This window comes from Hippichthys cyanospilos, chromosome 17, assembly GCF_059441005.1.
Source record: "Hippichthys cyanospilos isolate Australia breed blue-spotted pipefish chromosome 17, RoL_Hcya_1.0, whole genome shotgun sequence".
NCBI classification, from domain to species: Eukaryota; Metazoa; Chordata; class Actinopteri; order Syngnathiformes; family Syngnathidae; genus Hippichthys; species Hippichthys cyanospilos.
In genome coordinates this window covers 6,719,332-6,736,744 of record NC_142385.1, presented here as the reverse complement: position 1 = coordinate 6,736,744, position 17,413 = coordinate 6,719,332, and the positions used below count along the sequence as shown (strand labels likewise).

The 17,413-nt window shown below is 44.7% G+C and overlaps 1 protein-coding gene across 3 annotated transcripts; it reads left to right on the top strand.

The window, feature by feature from the left end:
• Positions 1-488: 488 nt before the first annotated feature.
• tnrc6ba (trinucleotide repeat containing adaptor 6Ba) lies at positions 489-17,199 on the top strand. 3 transcript variants are annotated; one of them, XM_088439203.1, is made up of 22 exons: positions 489-767; positions 2,019-2,105; positions 2,533-2,554; positions 2,740-3,177; positions 3,260-6,106; positions 6,187-6,348; positions 6,515-6,711; positions 7,388-7,459; positions 7,891-8,088; positions 8,249-8,368; positions 8,539-8,664; positions 10,092-10,253; positions 10,366-10,470; positions 10,585-10,774; positions 11,920-12,060; positions 12,265-12,411; positions 12,771-12,914; positions 13,406-13,492; positions 13,584-13,787; positions 13,984-14,051; positions 14,158-14,297; positions 14,874-17,199. In XM_088439203.1, exons 2-22 carry the CDS (start codon positions 2,049-2,051, stop codon positions 15,442-15,444), a joined length of 6,198 nt encoding a protein of 2,065 aa, XP_088295329.1. In that variant the 5' UTR covers positions 489-767; positions 2,019-2,048; the 3' UTR covers positions 15,445-17,199. The 3 variants fall into 3 exon arrangements, with proteins under 3 accessions (XP_088295329.1, XP_088295327.1, XP_088295328.1); XM_088439201.1 differs by having other exon boundaries at positions 11,893-12,060; XM_088439202.1 differs by having other exon boundaries at positions 2,016-2,105; positions 11,893-12,060.
• The last annotated feature ends 214 nt before the right edge of the window (positions 17,200-17,413 follow it).

Below are 17,413 nucleotides of genomic sequence, written 5' to 3'. Positions count from 1 at the left end.
TTGAATGATACCTGCTATTATGTGTCATTCTAATGCCAGTAAAATTCGTTGAATTTCCAAATGAGGATCAGTGGTGTACTTCTTACCCATGCCGATCAAACTATGTGAAAATGTATGCAGTAAATGTGCAAGTTTACTTTAAATACACGTACACGTGCACGCACACACGTACACAATTTAACATGCACACACATTTACAGGCCTACCCGTGTAGGTTTCTGTATCTGCACTTTACTGAAGTACGGAGAGTTGCGAATACTTTTGCCACCCCTGCCTTTTCCCTGTACCCTCCAGAAAGCCTGCGCGTTTTCCTTCTCCCGGCCCCGACGGGAAAAATGTGATCTTTGTTTCAGCAAGTGTCTGGGAGTTTATGAAGGTCAAAAAGCGTTTTTTGATGCATCCCTCCCTATCCCAGGCAGCCAGTCAGATCGCTCGCACGCAGGCAGCTGCCACTGGCTGCTGGCCATTGGAGACGCTTCATGCTGAGCAGCAAAATGGCCGCCCGTCTACCGACTGACTCCACGGCGCTTTGAAATTCAACATTTCTGCAGATTTTGCTCGACTCGGAAGCAACCATAGTACTTCTTTACCAGCCAGTGGCGTGTTCCGCTTGTGTTTTCATTGGAGTTAATTTACTTGACGTATCCGCTCAGGCGTGCCTGTTCTTGTAAGCTTCGACGAATGCCTCAGAAAGCTAAAAAGAAAAAACGCACTGAAGCACTTTAGCTAGTTAGCACGCTAGCTTTTCTTCATATGTGATTGCCGAGGTGAGTATCGTAATCCCGCTTGGTCGTTTTATTATTTTGTCTCGTGCATGTATGTGTAATTTCACTAAACGTAGCGTTGTCTTGGTAGAGTGTTCGATCGTTCTCATTTTATGCTCAGGCTAACGCTATTAGCTTAGCTACTTGTAGCTGTCAATGGCTAGCATTAGCACTATTTTCATATCTCGACATTTGCTTCATAGCATCATGCATTTGCTATAAAGGCGCTTTATTTGTCAAACATCCACCAGCTATTTTATCTACATGGGTGACAACTGATAAGTTGGTTCACTCTCGGTATTGAGTAGTTGAGAAAATTCCACCCACTTCTGTTAGCCATCAGTGAAAGCGCAAATATGGCTTGTTTTGACATGTAAAGCCGTATCCACATCACGTCAGCCACTTCATTTTGTGCTTTGTTGAGTTTAGTCAACATCCTTTCATTTGTAAAAACTGATCCATTTTGCCAGCTCGCTGTCGTTCCCAAAATGGAGTTCTGTGACATTAGCTGCTCGTGCCACAATGACTAAAAGGTTAACAGCATCATATTCTGAGTAATGCAATAATAAGTGTACTAATACTCGTTTTTGTAACGAAACATGGGCTTTGCATGATATTGGCACATAAGCAATTTTTACTCAGATAGTATTCCTGACTTCTGGAATGCGAGCAATACTAAGGATGAATCACAAGCATTGTGTTAGAATAGGCCATTGGTGTTTTGCAAGCAATGCTTTGTAATCCCCCACATTTGTGTTCTTTACTGTTGTATACCACTATACCATCCCTGCCATAATTTGCCGACCTGTTGTTGTATGTGTACTGTAGTGTCAGCTACTTCTGAATTTTATTGCGTATTGTGACCAAGACAAAAATCACAACTAATGATTCAGTTCATTTTTCTTCGACTTGATGTCTTCTGACTCAATGTGCTCCTTTCAACTGGTCCAACTTAAAAGTTAGCTCAGTTTATGCTACGCACTCATGATTGGTATAATTACTGTTTTTGCCCCAATATAAGGCATTCTTTCTGAGCTATATCACCTGATCGCTCACGTATCCTCGAAGTCCAGCTGTATACCATGATTTACACATATATACGGTCTCACATGGTTCTGACGCAACGGTGATATGGCCATCTTTTCCTTGTTCACGTTTCAGCATTTTTATGTGTGCATATCTGCGATTCTGCATAGCATCCAAAACTTAACTTAATAACTATATATTTTTAATATCTGCTTATTTGCCCAGAAGAAAGGAGTATCACGACCGGAGCAGTAGTTCATGGAAGACAAGAAAAGGAAAAAAGAAGAAAAAAGGAAAAGGGAAGCCTCTCAGAAGGTGTGTTGATGTTACTTGTTTCATCATGTTTTTTTTTCTCTCAGCTGGCATTGCCTATGGAAGTGTTATTGTCTCAAAAACAGATTTGTGTGTATACAGACGAACTGTATACGTTATACCGAAATGCATGTGTTTTCAAAAATTATAAAAAATGTATGCATCTTTTCAAAGGTCTTTTCATGTCATAAAACCCTGACTGTATCAAAAGATGTAAGAACATTCTTTTTAAAGCTATAACAAAAAAAACTTACATATGTACGGCAAAACCTTCTTAATATTGTCGAACTGAGGTGAGCTACTTTGTTGTTTTAGATTTTTTTTTCAATCCACTAACATCAGAGTAACAGGGTATAAATGATGTGTTTAGTTGAAATTTGAACAAGTGAATTTTATATATGAATATTATGTTTTGTGTTTTTCATTTTAGGTTACAGAACAAAAGAACAAAGGTAAGCTCTACAGTAATCTAGAATTGATGGTTGAATTGCTTTGAAACCTCATCACATTTTTCTCCTTTTCGCTTATTTGTATTACTATAATCTTAGTTTTTAAAGCTTGATTATAAACTGCGTTTAGGTTAAAAAGAAAATCTTTAAATGTCTCACCAATTCACACCCCCTGCTTTGTCATCCAGTGCTAGATTTGACCAAGCAGGCGTCTGCCCATCCTCCTACAACTCAGAGCAGCTCTGCCTCCCCCAGCCCTGGACCCACCCCCTCGGCATCCCCATCCCCAGCCACTTCAGGCCCTGGCAGTGCTGCCGCCCAGTCACAGGGTGGTAACAATGCCAAGCGCCTTGCTGTGGCCAACGGACAGCCCACCTCCACCGCCAGTTCTTCCTCTGCCACAGGCAGCACAAGTGTTACAGGGACCGGGAATACAAGTAGCGGAGGTGCGGGCCAGGCGCCTCAGCAGCAACCTCGCTATATGCCGAGAGAAGTGCCGCCGAGATTTCGCTGCCAGCAGGACCATAAAGTGCTACTGAAAAGAGGTCAGCCGCCACTGTCCTCCATGCTGCTGGGAGGGGGAGGAGGAGGGGAACCCCCCAATGCAAACATAGCTGCTGTCTCGGGTATGACTTACCGAACGTTCGGGTGGAAATTGATCACTGTGTAAAATTCCATTTTTTTCAAGCAAGTGTCTCGTCTTTTCAGATTCTGGTGCAGCTACCTCCTCCCTGGCCCTCACCTCATCATCAGTTGCTGCTTCGACCACTACGTCTAATTATGCAAATTCCATGTGGGGCACAAGCTTAGGCAGCCAAGCCTCCTCTCAGGGCAGGGAGAAGGTGATTGTAGATGGGAATGACCTGGAAGAGTGGCCCAGCATTGCTGGAAGTGATGGAGGAGGATCTTCTTTCACTGTGGCTGGAGGGAGTGGCAGCGCCGGAAGCAGCAGCAACAACGGGATGCCTGTGAACAGCACCAGTGCCTCTGGCAACCAATCCTCGTCCACTTCCTTGTTCTCTTTGCCCAATGAATGTATGCAGTCGTCCGGTAGTGTGGCATGGGGGACGGCTGCCGCCCAGGGCCATCTTGGAGGAGGAAATGCAGTAGCTTCTTCTGGGCCTGTATTACAGCAGTCCTCCTCAGTTTCCAAAGCCGCCACTGTGCCAGGCAGCCATGATGCCAGTGGCCTCGTCGACGGCAGCAGTGGAATTGCGGGTGCCAACTTTAATCCAAATGCCAACCCTTCGGCCTGGCCTGCCTTGGTGCAACAGGATGGGCCCGGTGTTGTTGGGGAAGGAGGTCCATCTTCCTTCCATCACCAGGGCCCTGGAGGGACTTTACCTGCCAACAATTCTGCTTCCGTAGGGCTAAAGTCTGGGGCAGTCGGGGTGCTAGGGGGTCACCAAGCTTTGTCTGTTAATCAATCAAGCACTCATCAGCACCAACTTCACCAAATGCAATCGCGAGACAGAGAGATGACCGGGGGCAAGTGGGATAGTGAATCAGCGGGACCAAAAATTGCGGGAGAGGAGGGAGTTGCGGGAGGAATGGGAGGTGGTGGAGACCACAATCTTTCTTCTTCATGGAGGGGGCAACCCTCGTACCCTGCACCTAACTCCAAAACGGGTGCCTCAAGGACTGATGGATGGGAGGCCAGAGAAGGTGGAGTGGGGGCGTACAGAGCTGCTGAGGGGGATAGCGGATCCTCGGGCTGGGGTTATCCGGGGTCCTCTACTGGGGTTAATACTTGGGGGAGTGCTGGAAATGGGGCAAATGATAGTCAATCTGGGGTATCTCAGGGAGGGTGGGGGACATCAGGAGTCGGAGTGGAAAAGGGGGTGTCTAGTGTTGACTGGGCTAGGACTTCCACCAGCGCTGGTGCAGCTAATCCTGGAGAAGTCACGGAAGGAGCCAGCAGCAGCAACAGCAGCAGTAGCGGATGCAGCACAGCTGGCAATCCTCCTGTAACCTCAACTGCTATGAACAGAGCTTGGGACAATCAGAAGGGAGAGGTTGAAACGGGGGAATGGACCGAGGGAGGACATGGAGCACGGGGAGGATCTTTATCCAGTGGTGGCAATTCCAGATCTGAAAGGGAATCTAATGGCAGTCGTCCCCGGCGTCAGCCACCTGATACTGAAGCTGCCTTACAGAACCTGCTCAGCCGTCCCGATCTCGATCCACGGGTACTGTCAAACACAGGCTGGGGTCAAACACAGATCAGACAAAACACAGCTTGGGATCTTGGGAATCAAGCAGAACACAATAAAAGCGTGATCTCATCAAGCTCTTCAAAACACCCAGCTTCTCTGGGAAATTCTCAGTATTCATCTGGACCCAGACTTCCCAATGCTGATTCTAATGGGCCAGGGTTCCACCCTCCATTGCTCTCATCTGCTGGCTCCTCTGGGGAAGGCTGGGAGACCAGCAGCAGCAGTAGCAGCAGCGGTGGAGCCTCTTTATCTGGGAGAGCCCCACCTTCTGCAGGTCCAAGCATAAGTAATCTTGGCGTCTCGCAATCTGGTCCAGTGATCACAGCAGGTACTGGTGGTGGGTCTGGAGCACTGGGACAAAACCAGCAAGGGAAGGCTAGTGACTGGGGTGCTGGTGGGATGGCCGCCGTGGATAATCAGGAGACCAAAGGGTGGGGTAATGAAGATTGGAGAACCAATAGGGGGAATGGGGGCGGCTGGGGTGGTCAAGGGCCACAAGGTAACCTTGCGAGTACAGGCTGGGGAGGAAATGATGAGAGGGGAGCAGCAGGGTGGAAAGAAATGGGTGGGGAAGGACGAGGAAGTGGGTGGGGCTCAGGGCAGAAGGTTGGGACAGGTAGGGACTGGGGTGAGCAGGAGTCCAAATCAAATAGCAGCGGTGCAAGATGGGAAGATGAACCCAAGAATGGAGGAAGGAACTCAGGTGGGGATTCAGGTGTGGGTAGTTGGGGAAGCTGGGACGAGGATGCTCCACGGAGGTCCTGGGGGGCAGGGGGCACAGGGGCGGGAGGGAACGGGTCCAAACCCCATCAAAGTTGGAGTGGAGGAAATAAAATCCACCAGATGCCAAACAGCCAGTCAGGCTCCATCACGGGCCTACAGGCACAACTGCAGCAGCAACAATCACAAGCCCGCAATCAGCCTCCACAGCTGAAGCAAGCGTTAGATCAAGGGGCTATGCAAGGGGGTGGTGGGAGAAAACCAATCTCCCAAGCCCAGAACCAAAGCTCAGGCTGGACCTCAGGGCCCATCCCTGCCAGTCACGGATTAGGTGGAAGTGGATCTGAACCAAGCGGTTGGGAGGAACCTTCCCCTCAGTCTATAAGCAGGAAAAATGAGATCGATGATGGAACATCAGCATGGGGAGACCCAACCCATTATAACTACAAGCCGGTTAACTTGTGGGATAAGAACAGCACCCCTGCTGGTCAACAGCCACACGGCCAGGGTCAACAACAGGGACCACCTCCAACACAGCAGCTAAACAGACCTACAGCAGGACCAGGAGGCAGCAGGGACTTCAACACTGGTCATGGACAAGGAAAAGCTTCTCCACTGGGTGAGATGCCATTATCTGCCTCTCTTATAAAAATGTGGTCACCATTTTTATGTATGATTCCGATTTTTGTCTTTGTGTAGGTACCACGGGTTGGGGTGGTACACCTCCAGCTAGTCCCACGATAGACAATGGCACAGCTGCTTGGGGTAAACCTACAGATGCCCCTTCTGGCTGGGGGGAACCTGATGACGGCGGGCCAAAGAGTGGCTGGGGAAATCCTCCTCCCAATCCTATCAAATCTGGTCAGAATGTATAATATAGTAACAGTATCCAAAATAGTGACTTTAGTATTTACCGTATTACATTGCCTTTAATATGCTTCCACAGCCCTGTTGAAATATATCTTAGGCATGAATGAGTTAGTCATAAAACCTCATATATATTGACTGAGATTAATTTCTCCAACAGGATCAAAGTCTATGCAAGACAGCTGGGGGGACAAAGAGGGCTCCGTGACAGCTTCGCGTCACTCAAGCTGGGAGGAAGAGGAAGAGGGTGGGAGCATGTGGAACAGCACCGGCTCCCAGGGTAGTGGGTCGTCTTGGGGACAGGGTAGCAATGGTGGCTGGGGACAGAGCCACAATGTCAAGAAACCTAGCAACAAGGTCAGTTACCTATGTGGAACATCAATTTTAAGTCACTGTTTTTGTTTCAGCACACGCTTTGTGTTTGTTCTTTTAAAGGGATGTATATTTAGCCATTTTCAGCGATAAAAATAATGTTTTGACTATCATTTGGGCGGCATGGCTTGGTGGTAGAGCGGTCGTCTCTCAGCATAGAGGCTTTAGGTTCGATCCCCTGACCATCGTGACCATGTTGAAGCGTCCTTGAGCAAGATGCTGAACCCCTAGTTGATTCTGATGCTGTGTCATCAGTAGGTACATGACTCGTTAGTGTAAAGCGCTTTGAGTACCAAAGGTAGAAAAGCGCTATATAAGTGAAAATCAATTTACCAAGTCCATTTACCATCATTAATTTGGTAACATTAATTTCATGCATGATTAATAATATTTAAAATTACATTTCCCATCTTGCTGTCTGTCGACTGAATGAAATGTGATGGTTTGCTCGTCTGTTTTCTGGGTTTGCTATTGTGACGTTTAAAAGTTAAGCTATGATTGGCTGTTACCTAATTCTTCTGGCCATGTGATGTCATTTTCAGTCGACAGTAAGTGACAAAATGTTACCTCAGAAAATGGCTAAATAAGTAAAATATGCCTTTGAATATAATCCTGTTAGCAAATTTTAAATCTGATGATAGTTTAACCCAATGCTATTCAGGGTCCACTCAAGGTTGGCGGAGATTCCTGGATGAGCCCAATCAACAGACAGTTCTCAAATATGGGGCTTCTGGTAAGACGTTTAAAAAAATATTTCTGAGGCTGGAATCTTGATTAGAGGGTTCGGCAACTAATCAACTACCTTATTTATTAATAAATCACTTTAATAATTGATTAAGAAGCATAAATTGTCCCAATTGTTCATTGTCAATTGTTCATTTCTGGAAGCAGATTAATTAGCATTGTTTTAAATCAGAATAAGACATTTGCAAACATCTACTTTTCTAATGAAAAGCAATGATACTATGATATATTTTTGTGGATTTTCTGTCATTTTTTGGTGCAGTTTTGTAGTTATAGGGATGGAAATTATTTTTTTTTAAATCTACTTCATCAATAATTAGACAAAATAATAGATGCAGTCATTGATTATTAGAGTAATTATTAGTTGTAACCCTAATTTTAATGATGATATGATGACTGATGCCCCTCCGCTTTGTACAGAGTGATGATCCAAGCGGGCTAAACATCGACCTGGCTCCAGGCGCTCTTCAGGAAAAGAAGATGGAAATGGACAAAAGAGCCATTGGGATGATGGATTACAATGGAGACATGAGGAAAGGAAGAGGAGGCAGTATGGCTTATCGTTCACCCGTTTCCAAGGAGCCAGCGCCTGGGGATTCTGTGTCTTTTTACGACAAGGTACGTCCTCATGTCTCTAATGATATGAGATTAATTTTTTTACACTGTCTTTTCTTCCTCGTGTGATGGTACCCCTTTTTCTTCATTCTCTCTTTGTCTGGCTCTTTCCCTATCCTCTTGGTCACTCAAATGTGTTTCCCCTTGGCTGTAATTTGGGCAGACCTTGCTTTTGAACAATCAGGATGGGTACCTTGGGGAGGATGGTCCTTGCTCTCTATTCTCACCACCCACTGCCTACAAGCCCCATTCCCTCTTCAATCACACTATCCCTTTTAGACAAGTAAGATACCTGCTCCTCTTGTATCTGTCCTCCCATCCTTACACTCCTGTGTCATTTCTGTGTTTACAAGGTAAATGTGCAAATTTTTCACCATAACCCTCAAATGTTTGCCATTCTTCTTTATCACCAATTCTTTCTGTCGAATGTCATCGCCCATATTTGCATCGCAGGGTGGCCACAGTCTCCTTAGCAGTAGTGGAGGGATGTCTCAGCCCAGACACCAGCCCAATGTTCCACCCATGAACCAGTCCCCAGGGATACGAGCACAAGTGCCTCATCAGTTCCTGTCGCCTCAGGTGCGCTTACTTGCCTTGTGTTTTTCCATCTGCCTAACACAGTGGTTCTCAAATAGCGCTACATTTAGGCATGTGGGCATGTGACATTTAAAAATATATTTAAAAAGTAGCATCCTTGCAAGCATTCTTTAGAAGTAATTAATATAAATTATTATCATCAAAATATACTGTAAGTTCATAAAAACTATTTTAGATTCAGTTGACTATTCAATTTCATTGTCCTAAAAAATCTAGTCTCCCACATTATCAGTACGGTTCGATGCAAATTTTGATTGACACCTGATTTTTTTTTTTTTAAGTTGGCGATTTACTTTTATCAGATTTTGCCGTGATTCCTGCCAATTATAATGATCAGAATAATTTTATGTGCGTAAAGATTTGTTTATAATTAAGTTAATTTCTTTTTAATTTTTTTGTTTATTTCAAAATAATTTGAGAGCTCACTATCCAAACGGAGTTCAGAAATGTAGTAGATCAGACAATGTTGGCACACCACTGTTTTGTTTTGTTTTCCAACTGTTTTGGAAGTTTTTGAGGATTTAGGCGAGATCAGTAAAATATTATGGAAAACCAATTGTCTTCTGGGGTTTTCTTTAATTTGAAGCTTCAAAGTCTTAACAGAGTAGTCAGGTGGTCTGTAGGACAGTGTGCAGGGATAAGTGAAAGAAGATTCTTAAGGCTACGGAAGGGAGGAACTGCAAGAAGGGAGTCCAATACAAAATGTTATACGTCTGTGTTGTTGAACTCACTTATCTGTCAAAGTTATTTCATTGTAGCTACACAGAGTTCTCACGTATGTTAAGTGAAAGTTCAAGCAAAACCAGGTGATCAGTGCACAATAAAATCTTAAACTGATACTGGCTGAATACCTGTTTTCCATTACACAACAAAATGCTTTGGGCTGGTTTTGGGGTACTCACAAGGATGTATGTACTTCACTGAAAAAAGGTTGAGAACCACTTATGTAAGTGATACTAGTGCTACGATTTACTGTATAAGATGCCCATAAAATGATTTGATTAAAGCTAATTACAGTAACATTCATTTGAGTTATGAAGTGAAAACATTAAATCTCATTATTAAACCATTATCTCTTTTTTTCCCTTCTTAGTTCATACTAAGTGACATGCAACTTCAAATTGATAGAGAAGATAAAAGTTTATTTGTACTGAACTAATTAGAATACTTAATTTTCTCAAAACAGATTGCACAATCACTCTTTACAACAACACTACAACTTTGTTTTTTAACTGGAGAATACAATGAATTGACCGAATCCACACCCCCGTTATCATCAAATATGAGAACAACGAAAAACAATCAACATTTTTCGAGAAGCAATAAGCTTAACATGGTTGCTGTTGGTTACGAGCACTGAAGCGCGACGGTTAACGTGCGCCGGCCTGTCGTTATGCTTTCGCCCTCAGGTGCCAGGCTCCATGCTGAAGCAGATGCCCCCTCCCAGTGGGAGTGTTGGCGGTGTGGGAGGAGTGGCAGGAGTCGGCGGCGGCGTGTTCCCGCCACAGCTGTCCCCTCAGCATATAGCCATGCTCAGCAGCATTTACCCACCCCACATCCAGTTTCAATTGGTGAGAAGGAGCACATCTTTCATCCCCGTGTTTCACTTCTTAACAAAATGGGGTACATTAGCAAAACTGTTTGGCAGCGCTAAGGCTTAAAACGCTACCTCGTCTTTGTCAGGCTTGTCAGCTCCTCCTCCAGCAACAACAGCAGCCACAACAGCAGCTGCTGCAAAACCAGAGAAAGTTCACACCAAATGTGCGGCAGCAAGCTGATCCTCAACAGGTACATGCACTCACAGCTCTCCGCAACTATCGTTGGCATCTGTATTCCATGAGCTGCACTGTCACAAGGTGATTGTTGACTTATTTTTGTTTTGTTTTTTGTGCAACTTGGCAGTTGGCCAGGATCATGGCAGTGCTTCAGCAGCGCCAGCAGCAGGTTGGGAGTTTAGGTGGCAGCATCAAGCTCTCTCCCTCCCACCATGGTGGAAGCGGTGCCAAATTACACGGTGCTGACTCCTTGCCCCACCAGGGCCTGGCAGGATCTGTGGCTGACCTGCATCAGAAAACGCTTGGACCCTATTCTGGTGAGCAATATTTTTCAAACTTATCATTCGGCCTTTTCCCCTTTTGTTAATGCGTTTGTCACAGAACTGTCAGGATTATCAAATAAATCAATAAATATTTTAATAATAGTAAGAATAATATCTTCAAGCGTTGTTTAACTTCAAGTGATCAAAATCTTCCATGTTCAGCCTCTCAAAGGTAATGATTCCGATTGCTGTTGTGACAACAGTGTTGTCCATGACCGTTGTTTGATTATCTTTCGTGTTTAATCAAAATAGGACATTCTATTTTACTTTGGGAAAACAATGACTAGATCAGTTTAAAATAAGTTGGGGAGTCCTCCTGTGTATAATCGCCTAATTGGTGTTGTTATTTAATCACTGAAAAGTACAAAATAAAAATAATGGGCAAATAACCTCTAAATGGGGGAAAAATGGTCTTGTAATACAATTTAATGCAAAAATAAAATTTGCCAGATAATCAGTGGATTAATCCGTTAAAAAAATATTTGATAGTGACAGCCCTAAATAGTTATAGCTAAGGCCGCACTTATTCTAATAATCAATTTATCTGACGATAATTTTGTTGTAGTTCATGAATTAGATGTAAAAAAGTTGTAATTTCAATTAGTTCAATAACAGTTCTTTCACTTCGACAATGCAAAAAAAAAAAAAAAATGGAAATCATGAATGACCATTAAGTGATTGGTTTGGTCTGTACACTCTGAAAGCAAGGGCAAAAAGTAAAGTAAAATCTAGCTAAATGTTTGCAAATGTTTTATTTTGAATCAACACAAAGATGATAATTCTATTTATGTTTCTGCTGTTGAGAGGCTGAAATTCCAAGGAGATGGACAGTATTTAATCAAAGGAGGGCTTGAAACAGTTAATTGAGGCAAACCTTTATATCTGTGTTTTAATGCTGCGAATGGCTGCATTTTCCTGGTTCCCCTTTTTTTTGTGTGTGTGTGTATTTTGTGTTTGTTTAATACTTGCATCTTTGCTTGCCATTTACGCACTTTTTTTCTATGAAAGGGCTCTGCTCCTATCTGCAAATAGCAGTAAATTCACTTTATTTATGTTTTGGGTTTGTTAAAATATCATAAACCATGGTCACATGTTATTACCTCCATCTACAGGCTTTAGTTCTGGTATAAACCTCACAGGTATGGACCTGGGCGGCTCTGTGGTCGGTGGGCCCGCTGGCATGAAGGACATGGGAGGTCAACAATCTCGTTTCAAATGGATGATGGAGGGACATTCCTCCCCAGACACGTCCTCACCCGAAAATGCATTCCATAAAAATGGTACGACTTCCAATTTTGTCCTTGTCATTTTTTTCCCTGGAACATTAACTGGATTAAATGGATCTTTGACATCTTTTGCCGTCAATGGCAGTGAATGGGATAACAAGAACGGATGTGCCGGGAGTACTAATGACTCGTACAATACTTTCGATGGACTAGAATATGAAGTAAGGTGTTTAGCCCTCTGAATGAACTGTCGTACAGGTCCCGTCACCCCCATGAAGATGCCGGCCGGCTCACCCTACTCACAGTACGACATGATTGTTGCAGACGGGCAAGGCAACACCAATTGGCATCGCACCCCCGGCAAGATGAGTACGAAGCCCACCACTACGGCCAGCTGGCCCCCCGGTAAGTGGTGACACTTTACGCAACCCTGTTTGCACTAATTGCTTGACATGCAGGGACGCAAGGGAGTTGACGCCCTATGAATTTTTAAATGAGATGTTATGCAAGTTTTCAACAAATTAGGTGTTTAAATGACCTCTGCTGTAACTTCCTAGTCCAAGTACGTCAAGAACCAAGGATTACTTAACACTTCACTTTGACGTATTTAATGTCTTGCTTACTCATTCATAAAAAAAAATAAAAAAATCTTGTTTTGTAATTTCACACTTGATGGGCGGGCGGGAATTTTATACAGGTAATCAAAATGACAGTTTTATGTGATTCGTCCGCTTTAATCATATTTTCGTCATCCTTTTCCCCAGAGTTTCAGCCTGGTGTTCCTTGGAAAGGAATTGATCGGGTTGACCCCGAATCGGACCCCTACATGACGCCAGGAAGCATGATGGGAAATGCCGTTTCTCCCGGCCTCAATGACACTGAGCACCAATTGTTACAAGACAATACTGGTTCGTATTGAACATCTGCTATTGCTTTCTGCACAGTAGCTAGCGTGTAGTATAGTGTTCCTTCGTTTTTTGCGGTTAACGGGACAAGCAACCCCCCGCCGTAAGTGAATTATGCAAAGTAAAGTTGTAAAGAAATTGACTCCGTTTTGCGGATTCTCATCGTCCTTAATGTCACACTTAGTTGATTTATTCAGTCCGTAATGGCATGCCATGGATACATGGCTTCAGCCTTCTTTTAACGTCGAGTAACTTAGTTTTCATTCCCGGTCATCTTCCTCCTCTTCTTTTTCTGTTCACCTGATGAATTAGAAGATGAGGAATATTTTGAGAGTTCCTGAGGCAAAAGTGTTGAGCAGTCCTATACGAAGGACCGAAGGGGCAAAAGGTGAAGCGCCAAGTGGCGAGGGAACACTGTGTATTCTTTTTCCTTTTTCCCACCACGAATGAGCCAAAGTATGGAATTTAACACAATCAACTATTCTTCACTTCAGATTCCATCCCTCCCCTCAACACCTTACTGCCTTCACCTGGTGCCTGGCCTTACAGTGCCTCAGATCCCCTTAACGCACACAACTCAGGTAAGCGCTAACGCAACCCACAGCTCCTTCCATAAAGTCTTATTGTCCCTTTTACACCTTCAAGCATCTCTCTTGTCCTTCTTTCTAATAGCAAAGTACACAGACTACAAGACTGGATGGCCCCCCGAGCCCATTGGCCACAAGTCCTGGAAAGGCAGTCGTGGCAGCAGCCAGGCGCAGCTGTCCCGCCCACCTCCAGGCTTAGCCAGTCAAAAGCAGATATCGCTCACACCGTGGTCTGGCGGTGCCCCTCGACTGGCCGGCAGGGGATGGAGCAGTGGCTCAGGCACTGCTGGTAAGTCTCAAAAGGATTGTTGTCTTATATTGCATAGTTAGCTCCGGTACTTATCTTGCTGCTGCAGACAAAGATGTTACAACACAGCACTGAAGTTATCATCTCCCATAATGCAACATGTTCAAGTTACTAAATTACTTCTAGCAGGATACGGGAAATGCGGGACAGTTTTTCAAACGTGTTCCTCCCTCTAAAGGCTCAGCATGGAGCGATGGCAGCTCTCGGGAAAGTTGCTGGTTGGTGCTCAGCAATCTCACCCCACAGGTATGCTCATAAGAAAATACAACAATTGGAACCAATTGGAATTGGTCATTCACCTTAGTCAGACATCACTGCACAGAATTTACATCTTGCACATCTCTTTCTGCAGATTGATGGATCCACGCTTCGAACCATCTGCATGCAGCATGGCCCCCTGCTAACCTTTCACCTTGGCTTGACCCAGGGCAACGCACTTATCCGTTATGGCTCTAAACAGGAAGCCGCCAAAGCCCAGAGCGCCCTCCATATGTAAGACTGAAGTTTCTTTTAGGGGGCACGGGCAAAAGTCTTGTACATGATTCATTTTAGGGGTGTCCAAAATCAGGCCTATTATTTTTGGCCCGCATTGAAAGGGGACATGTTCCTAATAATATGTCTATGCAGCCACGCTAGTCCAAACTCTGCTTTCTGATTAATATTGCGTTCATGAACGATGAATTATGCGGCGAAAAACAAATGTTTTTTTTAATCCCATCACGGGGCGGCTAGTTTGCTTCTTGGGCTCAACCTGCAAATGACATCACAGTAGCTCAAATAACAATCACAGCTCAGCTTGCAAGTACCCCTTGACCAAACTCAGAAATGAGATGACCCGTGATTGGTCATAACCTGAGCCACTTTACCAACTTTGATGTCATTTTCAGTCAACGGCTATTGACAAAATGGCCGCCCCTCGCGAGATGATCAAACAGGTGTTTTTGCTGCTCACCACAAATGTAGTGTGAATCGGAATGTCCTATTTTTAGACTATTGTGAAGAAAATTCTCGACCTCTTCTTTAACGTGGTCTGTGTCGTTTGTTTGCCTTATACTTTTTTGGCAACAGGTGCGTTCTGGGCAACACCACCATCTTGGCCGAGTTTGTGAGCGAGGAGGATGTGGCCCGATACATTGCACATTCCCAGGCTGGAGGCTCGGGGAGCGCAGGCGCCGGCGCCACCTCTGGCACTACCCCTGCGTCATCTTCTGCGGTTGGGACTAACGGTAGCGGGGCCACCGGCGAGCTCACTGCAGGAGGCGGGGGAAGCGGCGGCACAGGAGGAAGCGGGGAGGGCGGGTCCACAGCAGGGACGACCGTACCCGTGGCAACCGGGCATTCCGAATCCACTTGGCAGAGCCTGGAAGGAGCCGGCGGCTCATCGGACCCGTCCGCCTCCGCCGCGCCCGGCCTGGGCATCTTCTCCCAGTGGAGCGGCAACAGCGCCAGCGTGGGCGGAGCCGGCGGGGTGGAGGCGGGAAGGCAAGGTCTGTGGGGGGGTATGGGCGGCATGAGCGGGGCCGGGTACCCGGGCAGTAGCCTGTGGGGTTCGCCAGCACTTGAAGATCGCCACCAGATGGGCAGCCCGGCCTCGCTGCTGCCCGGTGACCTTCTGGGAGGGGGCGCCGACTCCATCTGAAGGGCCCTGCTTGGCACGTGATCATGCTGAAAATCATCATCACAACGTCACGCTCTATTTATGATGTGAATTGAAACTACACTGGTCGCCCGTCGCACAGGCTACATGCAATACATTCTCTTTATTTCACTCATGAAATCATCAACATCAAATGAAGACCACAGTGAAACTTGAAGCGGGGGGTGGAGGGGAGGGGTGATAACTCTCGGACTGAACTGGGTAGTCTTTTTACTTCGCGACCCGATCACTCAGGCATGTATCGTAGACGGGCTCAGCTGAGTCCCACATGTCAACGCGTTTGGCTCTCGCTGTTCTATGTGTGCCACACTTGTCTTCCCCGCCTTCTCCCTTCCCCATCTTTTTGTATTTAATGTCGACGACTTGCAGACTGAGCCTTCTTAGACCCGGTGTACTTTAAGTTCTCATGTTCGGAAGCTTGAAAGTGACATTAAAAAAAAGGATCTTGAGTGTGGCAAAAAATATGGGGCCACGGTGCCTCACTATCGCTTTCAACTGGACCAGTGGCAACTTTTTTTTTTTTTTTTTTTGAGAATTAGAGGAGCATTTTTACTCTGTTCTGACTCCTCTACCTTGGTGGAAAGTCCATCAACATGGGGCCCAGGGTTAAAAAAAAAAAAAAACAACAAAAAAAAAACCTAAACATTAGCCAAACTTGCACTATATGCCTCTGGGGTTTTGTTGTCCTCATCCGATACAAATCCCTCCACAACTCAACACCGACCTTACAGGACGACTTGTAATGTTACATCAGCAGTGGCCTTGGCCCGCCTGCCCTCACACACACACACACACATACACACTTTACACACTGCGCTTATGTTTGACAAGCAAAACTTATCTCTTTGTGGATGTGTGTACAACAGTTGTCTCAGTTTGAAGAGAACCGTGAAACTTTGTAGAGATCTCTTTGTTCCCCATTCAAACACTGACCTCGCTATTGTATTTTTTTTTCGTACTCAAAGAAATCAAGTTGGTTATTATATATTGTCCTGATGTTAATAATGACTTAGGTCACTTATTTACTCGCTGTTCAAGGTGCCCTCTTTGCCTGCCTTGAGTGTGCATGACAGGAGCGTCGACGTTATGACCGGATGGAGGATGAAGAAAGTGACGATATCAGGAGTCTTTATGTGAGTGTGTGTTGTTGCTACAATGTTGAATGTTTATTCCTTTTGTCCATGAGAGATTCATCCCAGCGTGTATGTGTGCACTTGCTTTTGAACGCTTACCTGCTTCAGCCAGGGAAGTGAATTGATGTTTATCTGACAGCTTGGCTTTTTTTTTTTTTGGGAAAGTGTGTGCGTGCGTGACCACAAGACATTGTGATAGCTGAAAAGTTCAAAAACATTGGCACTATTGCTTTTGTCTTATTTTTTTTGTTTGTTTTTAGCAGCATTTTGTTCATGTTTGCGTTTTTTTTTCACCCTCTCGGTTAAATGCAATTTAAAGGATCATTTGTTTTTAGGAGGAAGCAACCAACTGAAGGCATTTCTATTAAAATGCCCAAATCCTACCATACCAAGCTCAGCTGGAAACAGTGTTTTACAGACACGTTAAAGACAGTAGCTGTTATGTTTTACTGTTTGTTTTTTTTTGTTCTGTTTTGTTTTGATGTTATGTATCAATTTAAATTAACTCACTCCTGTTCAGGATGTTTTCATTTATTTCAGATGTTACAAAAAGGAGAGGAAATTAATTTAAAGTGGAAAAAAAGATAATAAAGATTCAAATGAAGTTTTCTGTTTTTGTCGTTTTTACAGTAGTATTCATGTTGGCAGCATTTTCTTTCCTTGTGTGAAACAGTTTAAGCATAAATCCGGGCTTTAAAAAATCCCCTTATTTGTAGACATTTTTGCGAGTGTGCAATGTCTCTACAGTCCATTGTTTTGGTTTTACTTTTAACAGTTTTTGTCGAGTGTGAAACAACCCATGTGTTCAGAATTCGTTT

Excerpts from the sequence above, each read along its gene's own strand:
- tnrc6ba (XM_088439201.1), top strand. The coding sequence starts at position 2,049 with ATGGAAGACAAGAAAAGGAAAAAAGAAGAAAAAAGGAAAAGGGAAGCC. Across the intron at positions 6,107-6,186 it reads AGGAAAAGCTTCTCCACTGG|GTACCACGGGTTGGGGTGGT; the intron begins GTGAGATGCCAT and ends GTCTTTGTGTAG. Across the intron at positions 10,471-10,584 it reads AGCAAGCTGATCCTCAACAG|TTGGCCAGGATCATGGCAGT; the intron begins GTACATGCACTC and ends GCAACTTGGCAG.